General features: G+C 42.3%; 1 protein-coding gene across 2 annotated transcripts; it reads right to left on the bottom strand.

Moving 5' to 3' along the window:
- Nucleotides 1-4,652: 4,652 nt before the first annotated feature.
- LOC310966162 (myosin-7B-like) lies at nt 4,653-18,596 on the bottom strand. Of its 2 annotated transcripts, XM_083940004.1 has the most exons (13): nt 18,166-18,596; nt 17,316-17,459; nt 16,532-17,174; nt 15,776-16,257; nt 15,084-15,135; nt 14,837-14,915; nt 10,766-10,864; nt 10,600-10,683; nt 10,367-10,505; nt 7,690-7,777; nt 7,487-7,605; nt 7,267-7,395; nt 4,653-7,083 (listed from the first exon to the last, which is right to left on the bottom strand). In XM_083940004.1, the coding sequence occupies exons 4-8, from the start codon at nt 15,778-15,780 to the stop codon at nt 10,625-10,627; spliced, it is 294 nt and encodes a 97-aa protein (XP_083796130.1). In that variant the 5' UTR covers nt 15,781-16,257; nt 16,532-17,174; nt 17,316-17,459; nt 18,166-18,596; the 3' UTR covers nt 4,653-7,083; nt 7,267-7,395; nt 7,487-7,605; nt 7,690-7,777; nt 10,367-10,505; nt 10,600-10,624. The 2 variants fall into 2 exon arrangements, 1 of the variants encoding a protein (XP_083796130.1); XR_014593796.1 differs by having other exon boundaries at nt 14,841-14,915; nt 15,776-17,174.
- Between the last annotated feature and the right edge of the window lie 817 nt (nt 18,597-19,413).

Below are 19,413 nucleotides of genomic sequence, written 5' to 3'. Positions count from 1 at the left end.
CTGTAATTAATTCATCATAATTAATGTGTTAAAGTCCCAACCCGTATTTAAAAATAAAAAACTGCCTTGTAAGACCGATGATCGTCAGAATGCAGAGGTACCTGGACAAAGACACTATTTTAAAAATAGCAAAGCAAGAAAAGGTCCTGCAATAAGAGTTTATTGTTTGCTGTATATATACTTTCTGTATCTATTTAGCTAAGAGTTTATTGGTTATCCTATAATGTATTTTTTTATACCTCCCTCATGTTTATGTAAGCTTCTGGAAATTTAATTTCCTTGCGGGAGTCATCCCAAATGGATCAGTAAAGAGAAGTCTAAGTCTAAGTCTAATTCAACGGGATGAAAGTTTCTCGGATTTAACTGCAGAGGTGTCCAAGAAAAGAACGCAGTTAAAGGATCTGAGAAGGAAATTACATCAGGCAGAAATCAAACATGGGTTGAGCCATCCTGCGACGCTCATAATAACATTTGACGGAGAAACTACAATCAAGTAATCAAACAAACATTGTCTGGAAACGAATGATTGGTGACGGAACTGCGCACAAGGACAAAGCTCATTAGATTGGTCAGCGTGGATGATGGTAAGGATGAATTAAAGACCGCAGGTACAATGACCTGAATTGAACTGAGCTAGGAACTGGTGTACAGACATAAATCTCGAGGAGTTGCAACTTGGTACATGGATGTAAACTTGGAGAACATAATGGATTGTCAAAATACTGATTCTAGCCTATATGGCATGTATTTTTGAGTGAAGTTAAAATAATTAGGCTTAACTTTTTATGTTTTTGATGAAAAATATATCTTAAGTTTTGGTGTTTTCCCTGGAAAGGATGGTTGATCAGATATCTACTGCCAAATTAAGTTGTTAACATAGATAAAATAGAACAGATAACAGATAATATATTCTCGAATTAAGAGTTAAGTGTAGCACATTACCTTTTGAAGAAGGAAGAATAGTAACTAGGTTCATTGGCCACGGACACCAGAAGCTCTAAGATCGACTACGGAGCCCAGGATTAACAAACTGATACCACAGGAACGACACAAACACAGTGTACTCTTTAAGAACAACCTATTAATTACAGGATGGGTAAGAAGTATAGAAAATAATAAATAAATAAAGTTTGCTGCAGCTTTTATTCTAAAGGTCAGTTCATTCAACACTGTATAGATGGTAAATCCGTCCCAGCTCACTTGTGTGTGGATGGTGCGTATGTGTATTGGTGTAAAAGGATTCAGGTTCCACGACGTCGTATCTCTAAGTAGGTTGTGGCTCGCTATCAAACTTCAACTTGCTCCAACATCCAGGTAGGTCCAAATCTCAATAGGGTCCAACAAAAAACCTGACCGATGCGTTTTTCCTCCCGAGCGGCTCCTCCAACTGCGCTCACGGAGGTCCAGGTCGTCTAGGGGATTTCTCCAACAGTTTTCTCTGAGTTTTGTCCACGTTTTATTTTATTGTTTCACCTGTCAGGATTCCATCCTGGCAGCCCTCCTTTCCCCTTTTGTTCCTGTGTTTTGTCTCCCTCTGTCTGTGTTTCCCTGCATGTGTCTCCCCTCTCTGTGTTTGTCTGTTGTTTCCGGGCAGGCTGATCCAGGTGGAACTCATTGACACTAATCACCTCCCTTCCAGTATATTAAGACGGACCTGAGCCTCATTCGTCACCAGATCGTTTCATCAGCAGAGCGGTAATGTGTTGTTAACCTTGGCTTTTCTTGTATTCAGTTTTTTTCTACACTTCTCTGTGAACCTGGTTGTAATTGCTCCTGTGCTTTTTGTTGCTTCAGTCACCCGTTATCCTGTTGACCTGTCTGCCTGCCTGCCTGTCTACCACCTGCTTGTGCTCTCCCTGTGGCCATCTCGCAACTTTTTGCAACCCGAAGGACGCCATTACCACATGGAGAGACGCCCCATCTGGAATTGAGAACATTCACCGACACTGGGCACGCTCAGGAGAGCACTACACCACTCACTAAGCCCCCACTCCTTTTTCTCTTGTGCACCGTGCACTTTGTAGTATTTCACTTATTAAAACTCTTAAACCTGACTCTGTGTGTCTCGTGACTCGTGTCCAACGCGGCTACTCTCTCTGTCTTTCTCTCTCTCCTAGCAGCTTCAGAGGAAGTGAACCCGATCCGATGAGGTCAATGATTGGAAGCTTCTCTCTGATTGGATGACGGAACATCTCCATTCTAGCTCTTACAAATAAAAACTCTAAATAGCTTATTTTATTACAGTTCTAGTTCTCTTTTTAAGCGAACATCTGTTTTTCAAACATATTTTATGAATTGATTTTTCCATTGTGAAATGTCAGTGTTTTTAATTCAAACATCTTGGTTTTTAATATGCAATGAATTATTTTTAATACTGATTTTTAACCTGGGTTACTTAAGCTATTAATTTGATTTATTGATCACGTTTAAGAGTTATATTAACTCAGTTATATTGAGGTAATGGAATTCTAAAGGAGTTCAGCTCACTTATTGCAATCTTGACATCCAGAGTGACAATACAAAACTTTCTGTTTGAATTTGTGTTTTTTATGTGGTTAAATTTAGTTCTTTTTTGTAAGTTGTATGGCTCTCATTTTGAATTTAAATGTAGGAAGTCAATATTTGGTATGTTACATAAACTTCCAAAAAAAGGTCTTAAAATTGCCCATATTAACATATGCAGTCACAGAAATAATGAATTAATTAACAGATATACTACAATCAAATACACATACACATATTGGCAGTGTCTGAAACTCATTAAGACTCTACGTTTAATGATACATCTATGATAATACAAGGATATAATACTTTTCGAAATGACAGGAATGCATACGGAGGCGGGGTTGCTATCTATATTCAAGACCATATTCCAGTCAAATTGATGCCTGAGTTAATGCATTCTGGTATTGAAGTAATTTGGCTAAAAGTTAGTGTAAAACATCTTAAGCTCATATTAATAGAATGTTGCTACATATCTCCTAGTGCTAATAGTGAATACTTAGACAACATTTGTGACATGCTAGATCATGCTAGTAGTAAAAATCAGGAAATGTACTTCATGGGTGACTTTAATATAGATTGGAACTCCTCTCGTTTTCCTATGAAAATTAAACTAATGAATCCTGTGTTGATTATCACAGGTTATCAATAAACCAACCAGAATATGCATAAAAAGGGATGGCACCCGTTCAGCTTCCTGTATTGATCACATCTTTATAAATAGAATAGAATAGAATAATATAATAGAGATGCTTTATTGCTCCCAAGCTGGGAAATTGCAGCAGTATTCCGCTCAAACTTTATATCCGTGCCAATGAGTTGCAGCGACCATAATGTCATTGCAATTGTAAGAAAACTAAAGTTCCAAAGTCAGGTCCAAAAATAATAATGAAAAGGACCATCAAGAAGTTCACTGTTCGAAATGTCAAATGTTAGATCAATAATTAAAAGACTACATGAAGGAAAGACATCAAGCTAAACAAGCAGCAATTATATACAATTTTAAATGACTGGCAAATATATTGTAAACTTAGAAATTCTGTCACTAAATTAAATAAGCAAAAGAAATTGTATTATATATAAAATCAAAGAAATAAAACATAATAAACAATTATGGAATTCTTTAAACTATATATTAAGAGGAAATACTAAATCCACTCCAGCTTATTTAGAAAGTGAAGGTGAATTATTTTACTAAACCATGGGATATTGCAAATCATCTCAATGATTATTTCATAAATAAAATTGATAAACTCAAAAATACTACACAGCCACAGAATGCAGATTTATCATATACATTGATAAATAAGATCATGGAAGGTAAGACACGTAGCTTTAAACTTAAGAATGTCAGTGTAAAAATAAACCACCTGGGGTTGAGTATCTCGATGACAAGTTGCTAAAGCCAAAAACCTCAGTCCTTGCTCCTGTGGTTGCATATATAACTATTCAGTGTTTAATGAAAATATATGTTTGAAAGCATGGAAAATATCTAAGGTTGTGCCAATACCCAAAAAAAAAAAAATTCCTTTCTCTGGATAAAACAGTAGACTGATCAAGTGTTACCAATTTTTGGGTAGGATAATGGAAAGAATTTAAACAATTTTTTTTTTTTTTCAAATTTTCAGCATGCATATAGAGAAGAATTCTCTACAGCTACTGCCCTGACTCAAATGGTTGATGACTGGCTCAAGGACATGGAGGAGAGGAAAATAATAGTTATGCTTGATTTCTCTGCAGCATTTGATATAATTGATCATTAGTTATTGTTAGAAAAAAAAAATATATATATATATAAATATATTATGTTTTTTCTCAAACAGCATTATTGTGGCTGAAAAGTTATTTTACTTACAGACAACAATTAGTTTACTTTAATGGAAGTTTTTCAAGGGTACGGTTTGTGGAACATGGAGTGCCTCAAGGAAGTTGTCTTGGGCCGCTCCTCTATACAATCTTTACTAACGATCTTCCCTCTGTACGAGACAAAGCAAGTATTTAAATGTCCGCTGATGATTCCATTGTATATTTAGCAGAAACAAATGTTGGTGACTTACTAATTGTCAGACCCGGGCAGGAATGAGGACTCAGATGCGGAGGTTCGCAGATCAAACTGGTATTTATTCTTAAAAAATCCAAAGCGTGAGGCACAGGACCAATAAACCACAAAACAAAAGGTCGCTCCGAACAGGAGGAAAAATAATTATCAAAAGCACAAAACAAAGTCGCTTTTTCCAGGAGGAAAAACAAGGTGACCAAAAGAGCATTCAAAGGGATAACCTTACTATGACAAAAAACAGGGAATACAAACACCTGAGCGAGGATACTAGGATCTCTATGACACGAACAAGGCTGTGAAAACGGACTGGAAACATTCGGCATAACGGAAGAAATATTCTGGCAACAAGACAGGGGAAGACACGGACTATATACACATGAAGGGAGGGGGGCCACAGGTGGAAACAATCAAGGATCAGGGAATGATGTCAGACCAGTGACACAAGAGGAAGGGCAAGTGACCTGGACCGAGAGGAGAGTTACTTTTCAAAATAAAACAGGAAATTCACTGGCCAAAAACCCAAAGACAGGACAGACCTCACCACGGCGTGACACTAAATACCAAATTACAGAGAGTGATAGTCAGTAGTAGACGTGATCAGCAGTAACAAACATATTTTAAATGTATCTAAAGCAACTAGTTTCGTGGCTGGAACAATTATTCTTTATGTTCCAAACCAAAACTTGATTTTGAGTTCAGGTGAAATGTCAGTAATATGCATGAAAGTCTCTCCTGGTTAAAAGTTCAAAATAGATTTGTGTACTCATTTTTTTCTTACGGAATGTCATAACAACTAAGACACCTGTTACGGTGTAAAAAAAATAAAAAATTTAGTACAGACACACATCATTATCAAACAAGGCATGCAGTTGGAGGTTGTTTTATTTTACCTAGAGCGAAAATTAAATCAAGTCAACGTTCAGTCACATACAGCGCAATGTGTGAATGGAGCTGACTCTCGAATAGAACGACAAAACACTCAATATAGGTTTAAATCACTCAAAGAATATTACCTTCAACAAAACTTCAGTATCTAATGCTAGTTCTTGTAGTCCGGGGGCATGGGCTTTTCTTATTTTGATATAGAACCATTAATTTCTTTTTTTTGGCTTTTTGTTTAATTGCATCAGTTATAATTCTGTCAATATTTGAGTTGTATTTTGTGTAATGTGATTGTGTAAATTGTATTTTCACAACATAAAACTGCCGGACCCCTGGAAGAATAGCTTCTAGCTATGCTGAAGCTAAAGGGGATCCAAACAAACAAACAAACAAACAAACCACTGTTGAAACAAGTGGAACAGAAGTTCAAATCAAGTGAAGAGAAGAAGGTCAAAAAGATCCCGGAGTTCTCCGTTTATTTATTTAGTAACTTATTTGGGTACTAATCCTGCTGCCATCCACTCTCTTGTATCTAATCATACACAGAGGGATGATATCATACACCTAATGCTGCTTTTGATGTTTCATGACTGTGACCAAACAGGGTTACCAGATTGATTTAGTCTCAATATAATGGCGTCTCACAGCCCTAAATATGGACCCAGAGCAGACCAGTCAAGGACTCCCTGGGTGAGTTTGAGTGAGTGTCCACACGCTGGGGTGGGAGGTGAGGGTGGCAGAGCTGATTGCATTTTAAACATGACTCCATGCCGGGTGTCTCTCAAAGGTGAGTGTCTGTGTTTATTTAGAAATTAAAGCCCTCTGTCCAACGGCCCGATTTTAATCCTCTGCCACCCGCCACATATCCCATCAATGCACTTACTTAGAAGTACAGGCGCCACACACAAAAGGGGCCAGGGGCCCTCAGGCATCCAGGGAAGGGGCGAGCAGCTGCTACTAGACACATGTCGCCCCCTGGCTCTGAGGACACTGTCAGCATTTAAATCAGTGGATGGAGAGAGCGGCCAAAGACGTGTGTGTGTGTGTGTGTGTGTGAGAGAGAGAGAGAGAGAGAGCAAGCACACGCTTCACACTGCCCTTGCATGCCACACATACCAGAGCGAGGGAGTGAACACTAAGGTGTAGTGTAGCACAAGCTGAAAGGCTCGAGGCTGATTGTGTTGCTAGTGAACCTGTTCAGAGAAGCAACTGCCGGGGAAAGGGCTCACTTCTTTTTTTTGTACTCAAATCTTCACCCTCCTGTGAGCTCAAATGCTTTCCTCTGCTTATGAATACATTTTATATTCATTGTAGGTCATTTTATTTTTTTGGCCTTTTCGTAGCTTTATTTCTAAGAACAGCTTAAGACTGACAGGAAAAAGGAGAGAGAGAGATAGAGAGGGGGCGACATTAAGCAAAGGGCCGCAGGTCAGAGTCAAACCTGGGCGCTGCGCTACAGCAAGGACTTTTTGCCTCTGTATATGGAGTGTCTGCTCTAACCACTGAGCGACCGAGAATATATTCAGCTCCCTCCTCAAGAGTCTGCCTCGAGCGGCTGCCTGCAGCAGCGTTAGGACTTTGGCCAGACGCTCATCCCTTAGTTCTTCAAGGTAACTCAGCAGGCCTGCCTTGAAGAAAACCTATATGAAGCCAAGAAGCCAAAAAGACGAATTAAGGCTCTCACATCACAATCTTTTAAAAAAAAAAAACCTAACTACATTTATTATGACATGCTCATCACATCATCCAATTTTTATTTAGTTTTTTGTTGTTGATTATTTTGCCAGCCACAGCTCTGCTTTACACAAACTGCTGCTTCCTACCTTGGTGTGTCCAAATCTACAGTATACTGGTTGTGGTCGATATCGAGGTAGACCAGCAGCTTCTCTGCAGCTTTCCTGCTGTCCATAAACTTATCATCCGGTATGGCATGTGGGTGCAGGATGCGATAGCTGAATGGATGAACCAAATAGTGTTTTAGGACAGATTATAACTATGACCCGAAATCCATGTCATGATAAGTGATCTGAACGAGATATTTACCGCTGTCTGAATTTAGCGTAGAGGATGCGGCTGGGAAAGCCTTTTTCTACAGATTCTGATCCCTTCCAGCACGCCATTGCAGCGCAGCTGGTGCAGCAACAAGAATGCATCCATGATTCCTGCACAGAACAAGTTTTAAACATGAGCCTTGTCCCATTTATCTAGCTCCTGATGATATTATGATTATCATTGCAGTGTGTTACCTAGAGTCTTGGTCTCATTAGGGATAATGCAGCGGACAAAGTGAGACTGGGTGCTGCAGAGGTTGGTCATCATCTTATTCAGGTTTTCCTTTATGAAAAAGAAAAAACACAGCAAATCACAGAACATGAAAGCACCTTTACTAATTAGATAAAAGGAAAAAAAACAAAAAAACATCATGTAAAATGTTTTATTCTGCAGGACTTTCTCACACGTGAAATCCATGATGTAAAGGAGAGAGGAGCCAGCACAGACTTAAAGTGATGTTCATGTGATCATTGCCCTAAACATCACTGCAAGTCTTAACTGCCTCCGTCCCAGCTGTCCAATGATGCCCACAATTTCTCAAACCACAACAAATAACATCTGTCTGCTTTCAGTAATGGACCATTTTACCCTGTGGTATCAGTCTCACCTTGTGCCTTGTGAAGCTGAGACACGGTCTAGTAAATTTGATATTTGATATTTTATATATATATATATATATATATATATATATATATATATATATATATATATATATATATATAACGTTTATATAGTTTTATATTTCTGTTTTTACAAATATATCTTATCTGTCTAATATTGTTGTTAATATGTTGTTTGTACAGCTGGAGTTTGCAACAAAAACAATTTCCCCCTGGGATTATTAAAGTATTTCTAATTCTGATTCTGGAAAGAGGCCACCTTCTTCCTCTTTTTATTGCCGCCAGCCTTGTGCTCGGACACTGTGAGTTGATGAGCAGAGGGATTATTTCGACCTCCTTAAGGTGTTCCCTTTACACTGTAGTCCTCTGTCAGAACCATATTTACTGTACCTGAGTCTGAGGCAATATAATTATCTTACAGAGAAGCTAGCAGCTTGTTGGAGGACTTCCGTAACCAAGCAACCGCCGTCTCGTTCAGCGGGTCTTTATTTTTGTCCAGCCAGCCGATAACGTTATACGGCACCTGTAAAAGCAGCAGTTTTTTCTCCTTGGCTCTCGGTGAATACGGTCGCATCTTTCTCACTCTCCCTCCCTTATCTTCCCTGCTTTGCTTCTTTGTCTTGTCTCATACCTGGAGCCTCTCTCTGCATTGCTCTCCAACTTAAATCCAACTTAAATCATGGAATTAGTTAACTGGTCTCTCAATGAAATAGACAGAATCTTCTCGATGAGAAGCTCAGGTTCGGGGGAACCTGTCTGCCCTGACGGAACGAACGGATCGACTCGTGGGAGCAGTGGAGGGTCGTGTGCCTAGCCATTCTTTCCGTGGAGGATATTGAGGATATCTACATATTCGGAAATTTGATCACAGGCTTTCTGCTGATTAGAGTAGGCACTGCCCTGGTCTATCGGAAAATTCGGAAGTTGGTGGCAGCAGTCAACAGCCCCGTGGAGCTGCCCGGCACGATTATTGGATGGAGTGGAGCTGTTAGCGCTCAGACTGTGGTTCTTAACCGCTATTTGGATAACACCTTGGATAAAGCAGTGAACACTTTGACGGGGATTTTACACCGTGCCTTGGGAACCATCTTGGATTGAGCTGTTACAGAGACGGAGGTTATTGAACACAGATGGGAAAGATCTTGGATAAGTTAACTGCTTTGCAAAGGCGTATGGATCATATTGGTGACCAAGACAGACATTTAGATTAGTTGTGTCTATGGAAATAAGACTGCTTGCCCTAACCACAATAATCTAAACTGCATTCCGACCTTATCTCGGTAGCTGCCTTGGCCAAGTTTGCTACTGAAATAACTCCTCCAGGAGAATGCTGCTGTGAGACGCTCTGCACATCCTCCCCCCTCGTTCCTTCATGGACACCTGTTGGTTGTTGACTCTGGCTGGGGCCCAATCAAGGAGGTCTCCATGGCAACTTGCTGTGTTATCTTGCTGACACTATGCAGGCTGTGATACTGACTGGGTAGCTGGTCGAGGCGGCTCTACAGGCTGATATCACACACGCATGCATGGTCACTTACATAAATATATGCAACACATACCCCTCATTCACCCCCATCCCACGCCTTTGCAGCTTTTCCCTCACCCAATATGCAAACTGATTTCAGTTTTCTGTTGTAAGTGCTGGGTTTTTTTTCTCCAAATCCTGCACTGTGCTTCTCACACTATTTTTAACCTTTTCAATGAAATCAAGGCACACACACACAGACACACACACACACACACACACACACACACACACACACACACACACACACACAGGAAGAATACAGCTGTCATTCACATGAATAGCCCCTGTTGCTTAGATACCATATTCTAGTACATATGGAGTGAAGGTTGTATTAGTCCACTTGACGCCCAAGAAGTCATCCTTCATCAGCTTCATTTTTTCTGACCTTTAAAGTCTGTTTGATACCGCAGTTTTGATATGTTGTGCCTCATTTTCCACTTAATATTACAGAAAAATGTAATTATTCATTATGTTTCAGATTATTAGAATAATGGAAAACCCAACCCACACGGCAGACATTGCATTTCCTCAACTGTTCAACATTCTGTCCCTCACCACATACTCACCCCCCCCCCCCTTCACCCTTTGGTGCAGGAGGCCAGCTGATGAGGTCAGCTGAAATGACTCTCATCAGGTTTGAAACAAACAGGACAAAAATCACAACCTTGCTTTTAAATCAAATGGTTCGTTTTGTGCCAGATGTCTTGTGTTGCTGGTTCTTACTTTGAGTACCGTCAGCCTCCGCCTGCTCCTCACGCTGCTTTGGCTTGAATTTTATGGTTCCAAAATGCATGATGGCTTCAACTATTTTATAGCAGCCGTACTTCTCGTCAGAAATGAAGCAGAGGATGTCCATGGCATGCTGTGAAGAGGCAATGAAAAAGTAATCTCACTACATCACAAAACTTCTCAGTGTAGCTGGATTTGTATCTGTGTTGAGAAATAAAAGCTCCTACATCAGTGGCCATCAGCTGCTCTCCGTCATCCAAGTTGAGAGCAGAAGTCGTAGTTGTACGGGTTGGAGGACACCAGCAGCATGTCTGGAACAGAGAGTGGACAGGATCACGTCGCAGTCCTGCAGAAATATGTAATGAAATGTCTAAAACCGCCGCAATGACTAACCTAACGATTCTGGTTTCTTCTGCGACATGATCTGGTAGTAGATGTGATAGCTCCTCTTGCCAGGCTGTTGAAATATCACTCTGGATTTTTCCAGAAGATCTGAAGGACAGAAAGGAGAGTGGCATGTTTATATAAAGAAGAGAGACAAACCTTTATTGATCCCCAGAGGAACTGTCACAGCAGCATAAAGACAGCAACAATACAGATTTGTAGGAAAAGTAAAATAATAAATATTAGAATGATAATAATAAATTGTATGTACATATGTGTCTATATGTATAGTTTTTATTAATAAAAAAGAAAACTATACATATGGACACAAGCCTGTTACCAGGGTACAGTACCCCAGACTGATATGATCAATTCAATATGGCACTTGTTTGCATCAAAATAGAGATGTATAACTATATCTATGCAAAAATCAGAAATCAGAACATATTAACATAATATAATATGATAAATTACGTGTACAGCAGCAGCTGGCCAGGTGCATTCAACACAATCCAGCGGCACCAGCTCATCACCTCACCCCCCAACACCTGGAGATTATTCCACTCTACATTAACCGGATGCCTCTCCGGGAACCATCACCTTATCGTGGTGGAGAGGTTTGTGTGTTCCTGTGAACCTGAGGGCTGTGTTGTCTGGAGCCTGGTGCTCCTGGTAGGGTTTCCCATGACAAAGTGGTCTCAGGCGAGGGGCCAGACTAAGAATGGTTCACAAAGACTCAATGGACAAACGAGGAAGAAGAAGAGAGACCCTGCCCGGAGGAAGCCCGGGGCCCCCGTTTGGAGATAGGCCCAGACGGAGGGCTCGTCGACAAGCGCCTGGTGGCCAGGTTTCCCACAGAGCCCGGCCGGGCACAGCCCGAAAAAGTGACGTGGCACCTCCCTCCTCTCCATCCTGTGGGCCCACCACTCGCAGGAGGAACCACTTGGGTCGGATGCGCTGCTGCACGGGTGGCAGTGAAGGTGAGGGGCCTCGACAGACCAGACATGGGCAGCAGAAGCTGACTCTGGGGACGTGAAATGTCACCTCTCTGTCGGGGAAGGAGCCATAGCTTGTGCGGGAGGTGGAGCGCTACCAGTTAGATCTGGTGGGGCTTACCTCCACACACAGTCTCGGTTCTGGAACCATACTCCTGGATAGGGGTTGGACCCTATTCTTCTCTGGAGTTGCCCAGGGTGTGAGGCACCGGGCGGGTGTGGGGATACTCACAAACCTCCAGCTGAGCGCCACGGTGTTGTAGTTCACCCCGCTGGGCGAGAGGGTCACCTCTTTACGCCTGCAGGTGGTAGGGGGGAAAACTCTGACTGTTGTTTGTGCGTATGCACTGAACAGGCCTTCTTTGGAGACCCTGAATGGAGTCCTGCATGGGGCTCCAGTAGGGGACTCCATAGTTCTGCTGGGAGAATTCAACGCCCACGTGGGCAATGATGGAGACACCTGGAGAGGCGTGATTGGGAGTAACGGCCTCCCTGATCTAAATCCGAGTGGTCGTCAGTTATTAGACTTCTGTGCTAGTCACGGATTGTCTATAACTAACACCATGTTCGAACATAAGGATGCTCATAAGTGTACGTGGTACCAGAGCACCCTAGGCCAAAGGTCGATGATAGATTTTGTGATCTTATCATCTGATCTGAGGCCGTATGTTTTGGGCACTCGAGTGAAGAGAGGGGCAGAGCTGTCAACTGATCACCATCTAGTGATAAGTTGGGTTAGAGGATGGGGGAAGATTCTGGACAGACCAGGTAAGGCCAAACGAGTATTGCGTGTGAACTGGAAACGTCTGGAGGAGGCCCCTGTCCAAGAGATCTTCAACTCACACCTCCGGCGGAGCTTTTCTGGCATCCCTGTGGAGGTTGGGGGCATTGAACTGGAGTGGGCAATGTTCAAAGCTTCCATTGCTGAAGCCGCAGCGGTGAGCTGTGGCCTCAAGGTCTTAGGTGCCTCAAGGGGCGGTAACCCTGAACATCGTGGTGGACACTGACCGTGGTGGTCAGGGAAGCTGTCCGATTAAAGAAGGAGGCCTTCGGGATATGTTATCCCAGAAGACTCCGGAGGCAGTGGCAAGGTACCGACAGGCCTGGAGAGTCAAAGCAGCGGGTGTGGGAGGAGTTCTGAGAAGTCATGGAGAAGGACTTTGGGGCAGCACCAAGGTGCTTCTGGAAAACCATTCGACATCTCAGGAGGGGGAAACGGGGAACCCTCCAAGCTGTTTACAGTAAGGACGGGACGCTGGTGACCTCAGCTGATGAGGTAGTTGGGCGGTGGAAGGAGCACTTTGAGGAACTCCTTAATCGGACTAACACGCCCTCTTTTGTAGAGGCAAAGCTGGAGGCTGATGGGGAATCATTGTCAATATCCCTGGCGGAAGTCACTGAGGTAGTCAAATAACTCCACAGTGGCAAAGCCCCAGGGATTATAGCGATTCGTCCAGAAATGCTGAAAGCTTTGGGTTTGGAGGGGCTGTCTTGGTTGACATGTCTCTTCAACATTGCGTGGAAGTCTGGGACAGTGCCAAGGGAGTGGCAGACCGGGGTGGGGGTTCCTCTGTTTGAAAAGGGGGACCAGAGGGTGTGTGCCAATTACAGGGGTATCCCACTACTCATCCTCCCTGGTAAAGTCTACTCCAAGGTGCTGGAAAGGAGGGTTTCCTCCTATAGTCGAACCTCAGATTGAAGAGGAACAATGTGGATTCCGTCCTGGACGTGGAACAACGGACCAGCTCTTCACTTTCGCAAGGATCCTGGAGGGGGCTTGGGAGTATGCCCATACAGTCCACATGTGTTTTGTGGATCTGGAGAAGGCATATGACCGGGTCCCTCGGGAGATACTGTAGGAGGTGCTGCGGGAGTATACGGTGAGGGGGTCACTTCTGTGGGCCATCCAATCTCTGTACACCCAAAGCGAGAGCTGTGTCCGGATCCTCGGCAGTAAGTCGGATTCTTTACCGGTGGGGGGCCTCCGCCAGGGGTGCGCTTTGTCACCAATCGTGATTTTCGAGATGTGTTTTGCAGATGATGTGATCCTGATGGCATCGTTGGTCAGTGACCTTCAGCACTCACTGGATCAGTTCACAGCCGAGTGTGAAACGGCTGGGATGAGGATCAGCACCTCTAAATCTGAGGCCATGGCTCTCAGCAGGAAACCGGTGGATTGCTTACTCCAGGTAGGGAATGAGTCCTTACCCCAAGTGAAGGAGTTCAAGTACCTCAGGATTATGTTCACGAGTGAGGGGACGATGGAGTGTGAGTTTGGCCAGAGAATCGGAGCAGCGGGGGCGGTGTTGCAGTCGCTTTACCGCACCGAAAAAAGAGCTGAGCCGGGAGGCAAAGCTCTCGATCTATTGGTCAATCTTCGTTCCTACCCTCACTTATGGTCATGATAGCTGGGTCATGACCGAAAGAACGAGGTAGCCGATACTAGCGGGCGAAATGGGTTTTCTCAGGAGGGTAGAGCCGCTGCTCCTTTGCGTTGAAAGGAGTCAGTTGAGGGGGTTCGGGCATTTAATGAGGATGCCCCCTGGGCGCCTCCCTAGGGAGGTGTTCCAGGCACGTCCAGCTGGGAGGAGGCCTCGGGGAAGACCCAGGACTAGGGTGAGAGATTATATCTTCACACTGGCCTGGGAACGCCTCGGGATCCCCCAGTTAGAGCTGGTTAATGTGGCCCGGGAAAGGGAAGTTTGGGGTCCCCTTCTAAAGCTGCTGCCCCCGCGACCCGACCCCAGATAAGCGGATGAAGATGAGATGAGATGAGATGAGACGATGGTATGGGATATGATATATAGTATATTATTATTACATGGCTTTGTTGAATACTCAATTTTCATTGGTCAATTACGTCATTTTATTCATTTGACCCTTTTTTAAATAAATATTTTATTATTGCTTTTTTAGTAAGTAACTGTGTAATATCAAGATAATACAGAGCGAGCAGATCATTATTGCGGATCATCTTGATTCCCTACATGTGAAAGATAGTAGTATAATATAATATGTAGTAAAGCAATTACATGGAAGGCGAAGAGAAAAAAATCATGATGATGAAAGTTTGACATTAACTCACATACATCAGTCTCAGCAGAGGCCAGTTTTCGAGCCGGTCCAAAGATCGATCCTCTCTTGTCGATCCTGATGAACTTGCCCTGTGGGAGAAATATATTTTAAATGCTTCATAAATCGACCAATAAATGGCAGGATTATCAAGCCCATTGAATGTAATTACTTATATACAGTATATACTGTACTATAAACGGGATTTTACAGGTACTGATAAAACGGGATGAGTTGTCATTTCTGTGTTTTGGCATTACCAAACGCCTCCATGCTAGGGTTCGCCTCAATGACCTGATTCTCCAGATTCCCCTGGGAGAGAAAATTAAATGTAAAATGTCAAGCAGCCAAGTCACATTTTAAACAGAATTTAAAGTTTATTTTATGATGTATCAGCATTATTATTTTTTTCTGCAGCTTAAAGTTTACCCCTGTTTTAGTGGCAGGACCTTGCTGCAAAAGAATAAGGTGATAAGCCTTTTGAGTGTCATATTGTATAAAATATGATGGAATGACCAACTGGAAAATTAGATAGTGGTTGTTAAAGCTGTGGTAAAAACCAACCTTGTTTTATATGATGAAGTGTGGTGAACGCAGGGTAGAAAAAGGTAGGTAAAGTTCAAAACAAATCTCAAATCAAAGGGGAAGATAATGGAATTTGTTTTAGCCAACAAAAAAGAGATGACATGGAAAGGGAAAGAAAAACCTGGTTAAAAATCAAAAGAGGAGTAAAGTTGCTGGAAAGGGCTACACAACACATGAGGGTAAAGACTCAGACATGAATCAGTTCTCACATTCACCATTTTGACAGTGAGGAAAATGTATGGTTTAAAGGGAATACACTAAAGGATTCCTGGGACCCCCCCCCCCCCCCCAAAAGAAGAAAATAAAAATAAAAATACATTTTTTAAAAAGCAAAAAAAAAAAAAAAAGCTGGGGAACAATAGCTTACCACATCAGCCTTACTCCTTTTTTGACAGTTGGTTCAGGATCCCGTCCTGGCAGTCCTTCCCTTTTCCTCTTGTGCTTGTGTTTGTCTCCCTCTGTCTGTGTTTCCCTGTATGTGTCTCCCCTCACTGTGTTTGTCTGTTTGGAGACGGGAGGCGTGGTTCTGGACCAGCTGAATCAAATCCCACTAATCACCTCCTCTGCAGTATAAGAAGCCGGATGTGGGACGCATTCGGCGCCAGATCGTTTCATCATATACGTGGTATCGCGTTTCGTTCGTTGACTCCGCTTTGTTCCTTGAGAGAGATATTCAGTTCCATGTTTTCGATGTTCATTGTTTCTTTGTTTCTTTTTGTTTTAGTTACCCGGGATCCTGTTTCACTGTCTGCATCCACGTCTGCTTGCCTACCATCCGTTTGTGTTTTTCCCGTGATCATCTCGTTGACACGTTTCGTGTTGACAGTTTTGCCAGCACCAGATTTTCCACTTTTGTAGTGTGAAAAAATAACAAAGTGTACATACAACAGGTAAAAACTGGTCACAACACTGATAAAGGTAGTGTAAATGAAAATAACTACACTGCATGTTAAAGAATAGATTTCAGTAAAAACTTTGGAAGAGAACAATATCAAGTCTCTAAAGTGGCTGTGTGTGGACGGTCTATATGTTATATGGCTTCTCATACAGTTACAAGAGGTCTTTTTCTTCTTTAATTTGTTACAAGACAAATCAATATTCATATGAAGCAGCTGACACTTACGTGATGAGCATGGACTGGTTCTCGCGATCTGAGGAAGAAAAAAACTACACAAGGCTTGTAACACATGGCTGATGTATGTTACGTGCGTTTATATTTGAAGAGTTTATTTGAAAAACACAGCCTTTCTAAATAGGAATAAACCTACATTAGTTTGATTGATATTCCCTTTAATGTACAATAAAAAAAACATGATTAATGAAGCCTGTCAATGTTCTCATTTGTCCAGGTCATCGTTATCCCCAAAGCAATTTTAGTCAAAAGCAACTTGACAAAACGCAATAACCAAGTTCAGTTGCTTATGACTGAAATTGCTTTGGGGATGATTCATGAAAGAAAAAATAGAGATCAATAAACAACCCAACATCAGTTTGATTGATATTCCTTGGACTGGAAACAATAAGATGATTTATTATTTGTTCTTGCAAATGAACCCTTCATTTGTTATATCAGTGTGTGTGTACTGTATGTTGATATGATATCTTAGTGTATACTAACTGCGCAGCATGCCGTTATATGCACCGTCTGCAATGGAGTAGATGTGTGGCGGCACATGAGAGCGGCATTTGCCTTTGTAGTCGGTGACCACTTGGGCTGTGTAGACTGGCAGCCATTTGTATGGATTCACCGTCACACAGAAGTAGGTCTGGAACACAGGACATGACATCCTACATCCTACATGCTACTGACAGGTTGACAGATGAACTCTGTCACTGAATCTGATAATGAAGCCTCTTAAGGGAACATGGTCACACGGGAGAGGGGAAGTCCATAATGGGATACTCACATAGCTCATCCAGACAGAGCAGCGTCTGCGCAGGTTGTACAGCACAGAAGCCTTGTTGAGTTGTGTAAGCATGGCCATGTCTTCAATCATGTCATACTTTGGAGGATTCATCTGCTGGATGTCACACTCCTTCACTGTCAGGGTCTAAAGGGATGGAGGTTGGCAGACAAGAGGAGAGGAACATGGGATTTATCCTAGTGTTTTCATTCCATACTGAATATAGAGGGTGATCTCTTACCCTCCCTTTTTTGGTTTCAACAGTGACTTTGTCACCACTGCACTCCCTGATCTCAATCTCAATGTAGGCTTCTTTTTCATCAGGAACCCAGGCTCGCTTCTTACCCTTACTAACAGTGACAGTACAGCAGAGGACCTGCATGTTAGGAAGCAGCACAACTATCCAGAATACTAATGTTGGAAATATGGCAAATCATCTCTAAATAAAAGTTTTACTCGGATTAGGCTATGCGGTGATAATATTAAACCTCAACAAGTGTGTTATTGTAGAAACTATTTTAAAATATTTTTAATATAGCACCTTTCACAAACAAGTTTTTTTTAAATAGAGATAAATTGTAACATTTTACTCTAAAAAACAGCTGATGTTATGTCATTGTTTGTTATATTTTGCAATGCTTCAGACTATTAATTATATCTTTGAAAACACTGCAACAGATGTAACTGCAATTACAAAGTAGAATCTCACACAAGTGGTAGACGTTTTGCCTTATTTAAAAACAGATATGAATGTATGATTGAATCAAAAACGGAATGACTTTCTGGAAGAAGATTTTTCATTTGATTTGCCCTACAAGGTTCCGTTTCTTTGAACTCTCCTTATTCGGCCTACCGTCAAAAGCGACAGTGTGCGACGGCATCAGGTCCTGTTCAGATTTGCGTAAAAACGGTGCAGCGTCCCTGGACTCCTTCGTTTCATAGTGCGGCATGGTGGCAGCTCCTCAACAGCTCCAAAAACCAGACACCAGGGAGACAGATAAGGTGAGGAATCCCTTAGGTGAGAAAGCTTTGCGTTAGGGTCAGTACTTCTTTATATGTTACAGCTGTTTTTGTTACTTCAGCCTTCCAAACTTCACGTGGCCATGAAAACACTGCTTGTGCGTAAAGAAAAAATCCACTATCACCAAGTAAGAGCGAAACTATAGAAACATATAGCGCGTTAACTGACACGTGCCAGAAAGAGTAGCCAGTATCACTTTACTGCTGTAACTGAAATTATTACTCTACAAGACGCTTTCAAGGGCAGCCAGCCCACGCGTAAACTGCACAGTGATCAACCTACAAAACAAAGCATTAAGTTGTCCACTGGCCTGAGGACGACAACAACTAAATAACAGCTTGGTGAGATATGACCTCCTTTATACTGTGCTTCTGAAGGTCACAGTCAGTGGAGATTTGTCCCTCATTAGCATATGCCACCTCCTCCGACGCCTATTGGTGCTGAGCGCCTATCTCAATTGACACAAAAGGAAAGCTACATTTTTGTCATTGCACTTAACCCAAGCCGGCTATTTCTGTATCCCAGTTATTTTATGCACTGTACACACTGAGGGAGTGGGAGAGAGGTGCATGTGGAGCATCCCTGCAAGCAGAAGCAGAGTGGCCATTGGAAAGACCGGGAGATTTCCAGCGGCCAATAAGCTTAAGTGAACCGGGCGGCAGACTGCCCTCTGCAGCCGAGTGATGTTCATGACCGGCCCATTGAGTTATAACTCTTCAGAATCAGGCACGTTCCTGTGAAAATCTCCCAGATCCCTATAAACCTATAAACCATACAGACAGACAGTCCAACCACACTTGCTGTGTCTCTACATCTCACTCATGGTTGCTACAGTGTCACACTCACTCTCATTAATCCTGCCTACTGATTTTTGTTTAGCCTCCTATCTTGATCTAATTATTTTTATTCAGACATTACATAACTTTCATGACCACAAATATAAACTGGCCAATGATTGAATTTATTCTTTTGTTCATAAATGAAAGTAGAATGGTCGGAGCAAAGCCCAAGCCCAATCGCTCCAACTCCAAAATTAACTCTTCCCACTTTAGGTGAATGATGCTTATGAACACATGTTGG

This window comes from Echiichthys vipera, assembly GCF_963691815.1.
Source record: "Echiichthys vipera genome assembly, chromosome: Y".
NCBI classification, from domain to species: domain Eukaryota; kingdom Metazoa; phylum Chordata; class Actinopteri; order Perciformes; family Trachinidae; genus Echiichthys; species Echiichthys vipera.
The sequence above is the reverse complement of the archived record's forward strand: the minus strand, read 5'-3'. Positions and strand labels throughout refer to the sequence as shown.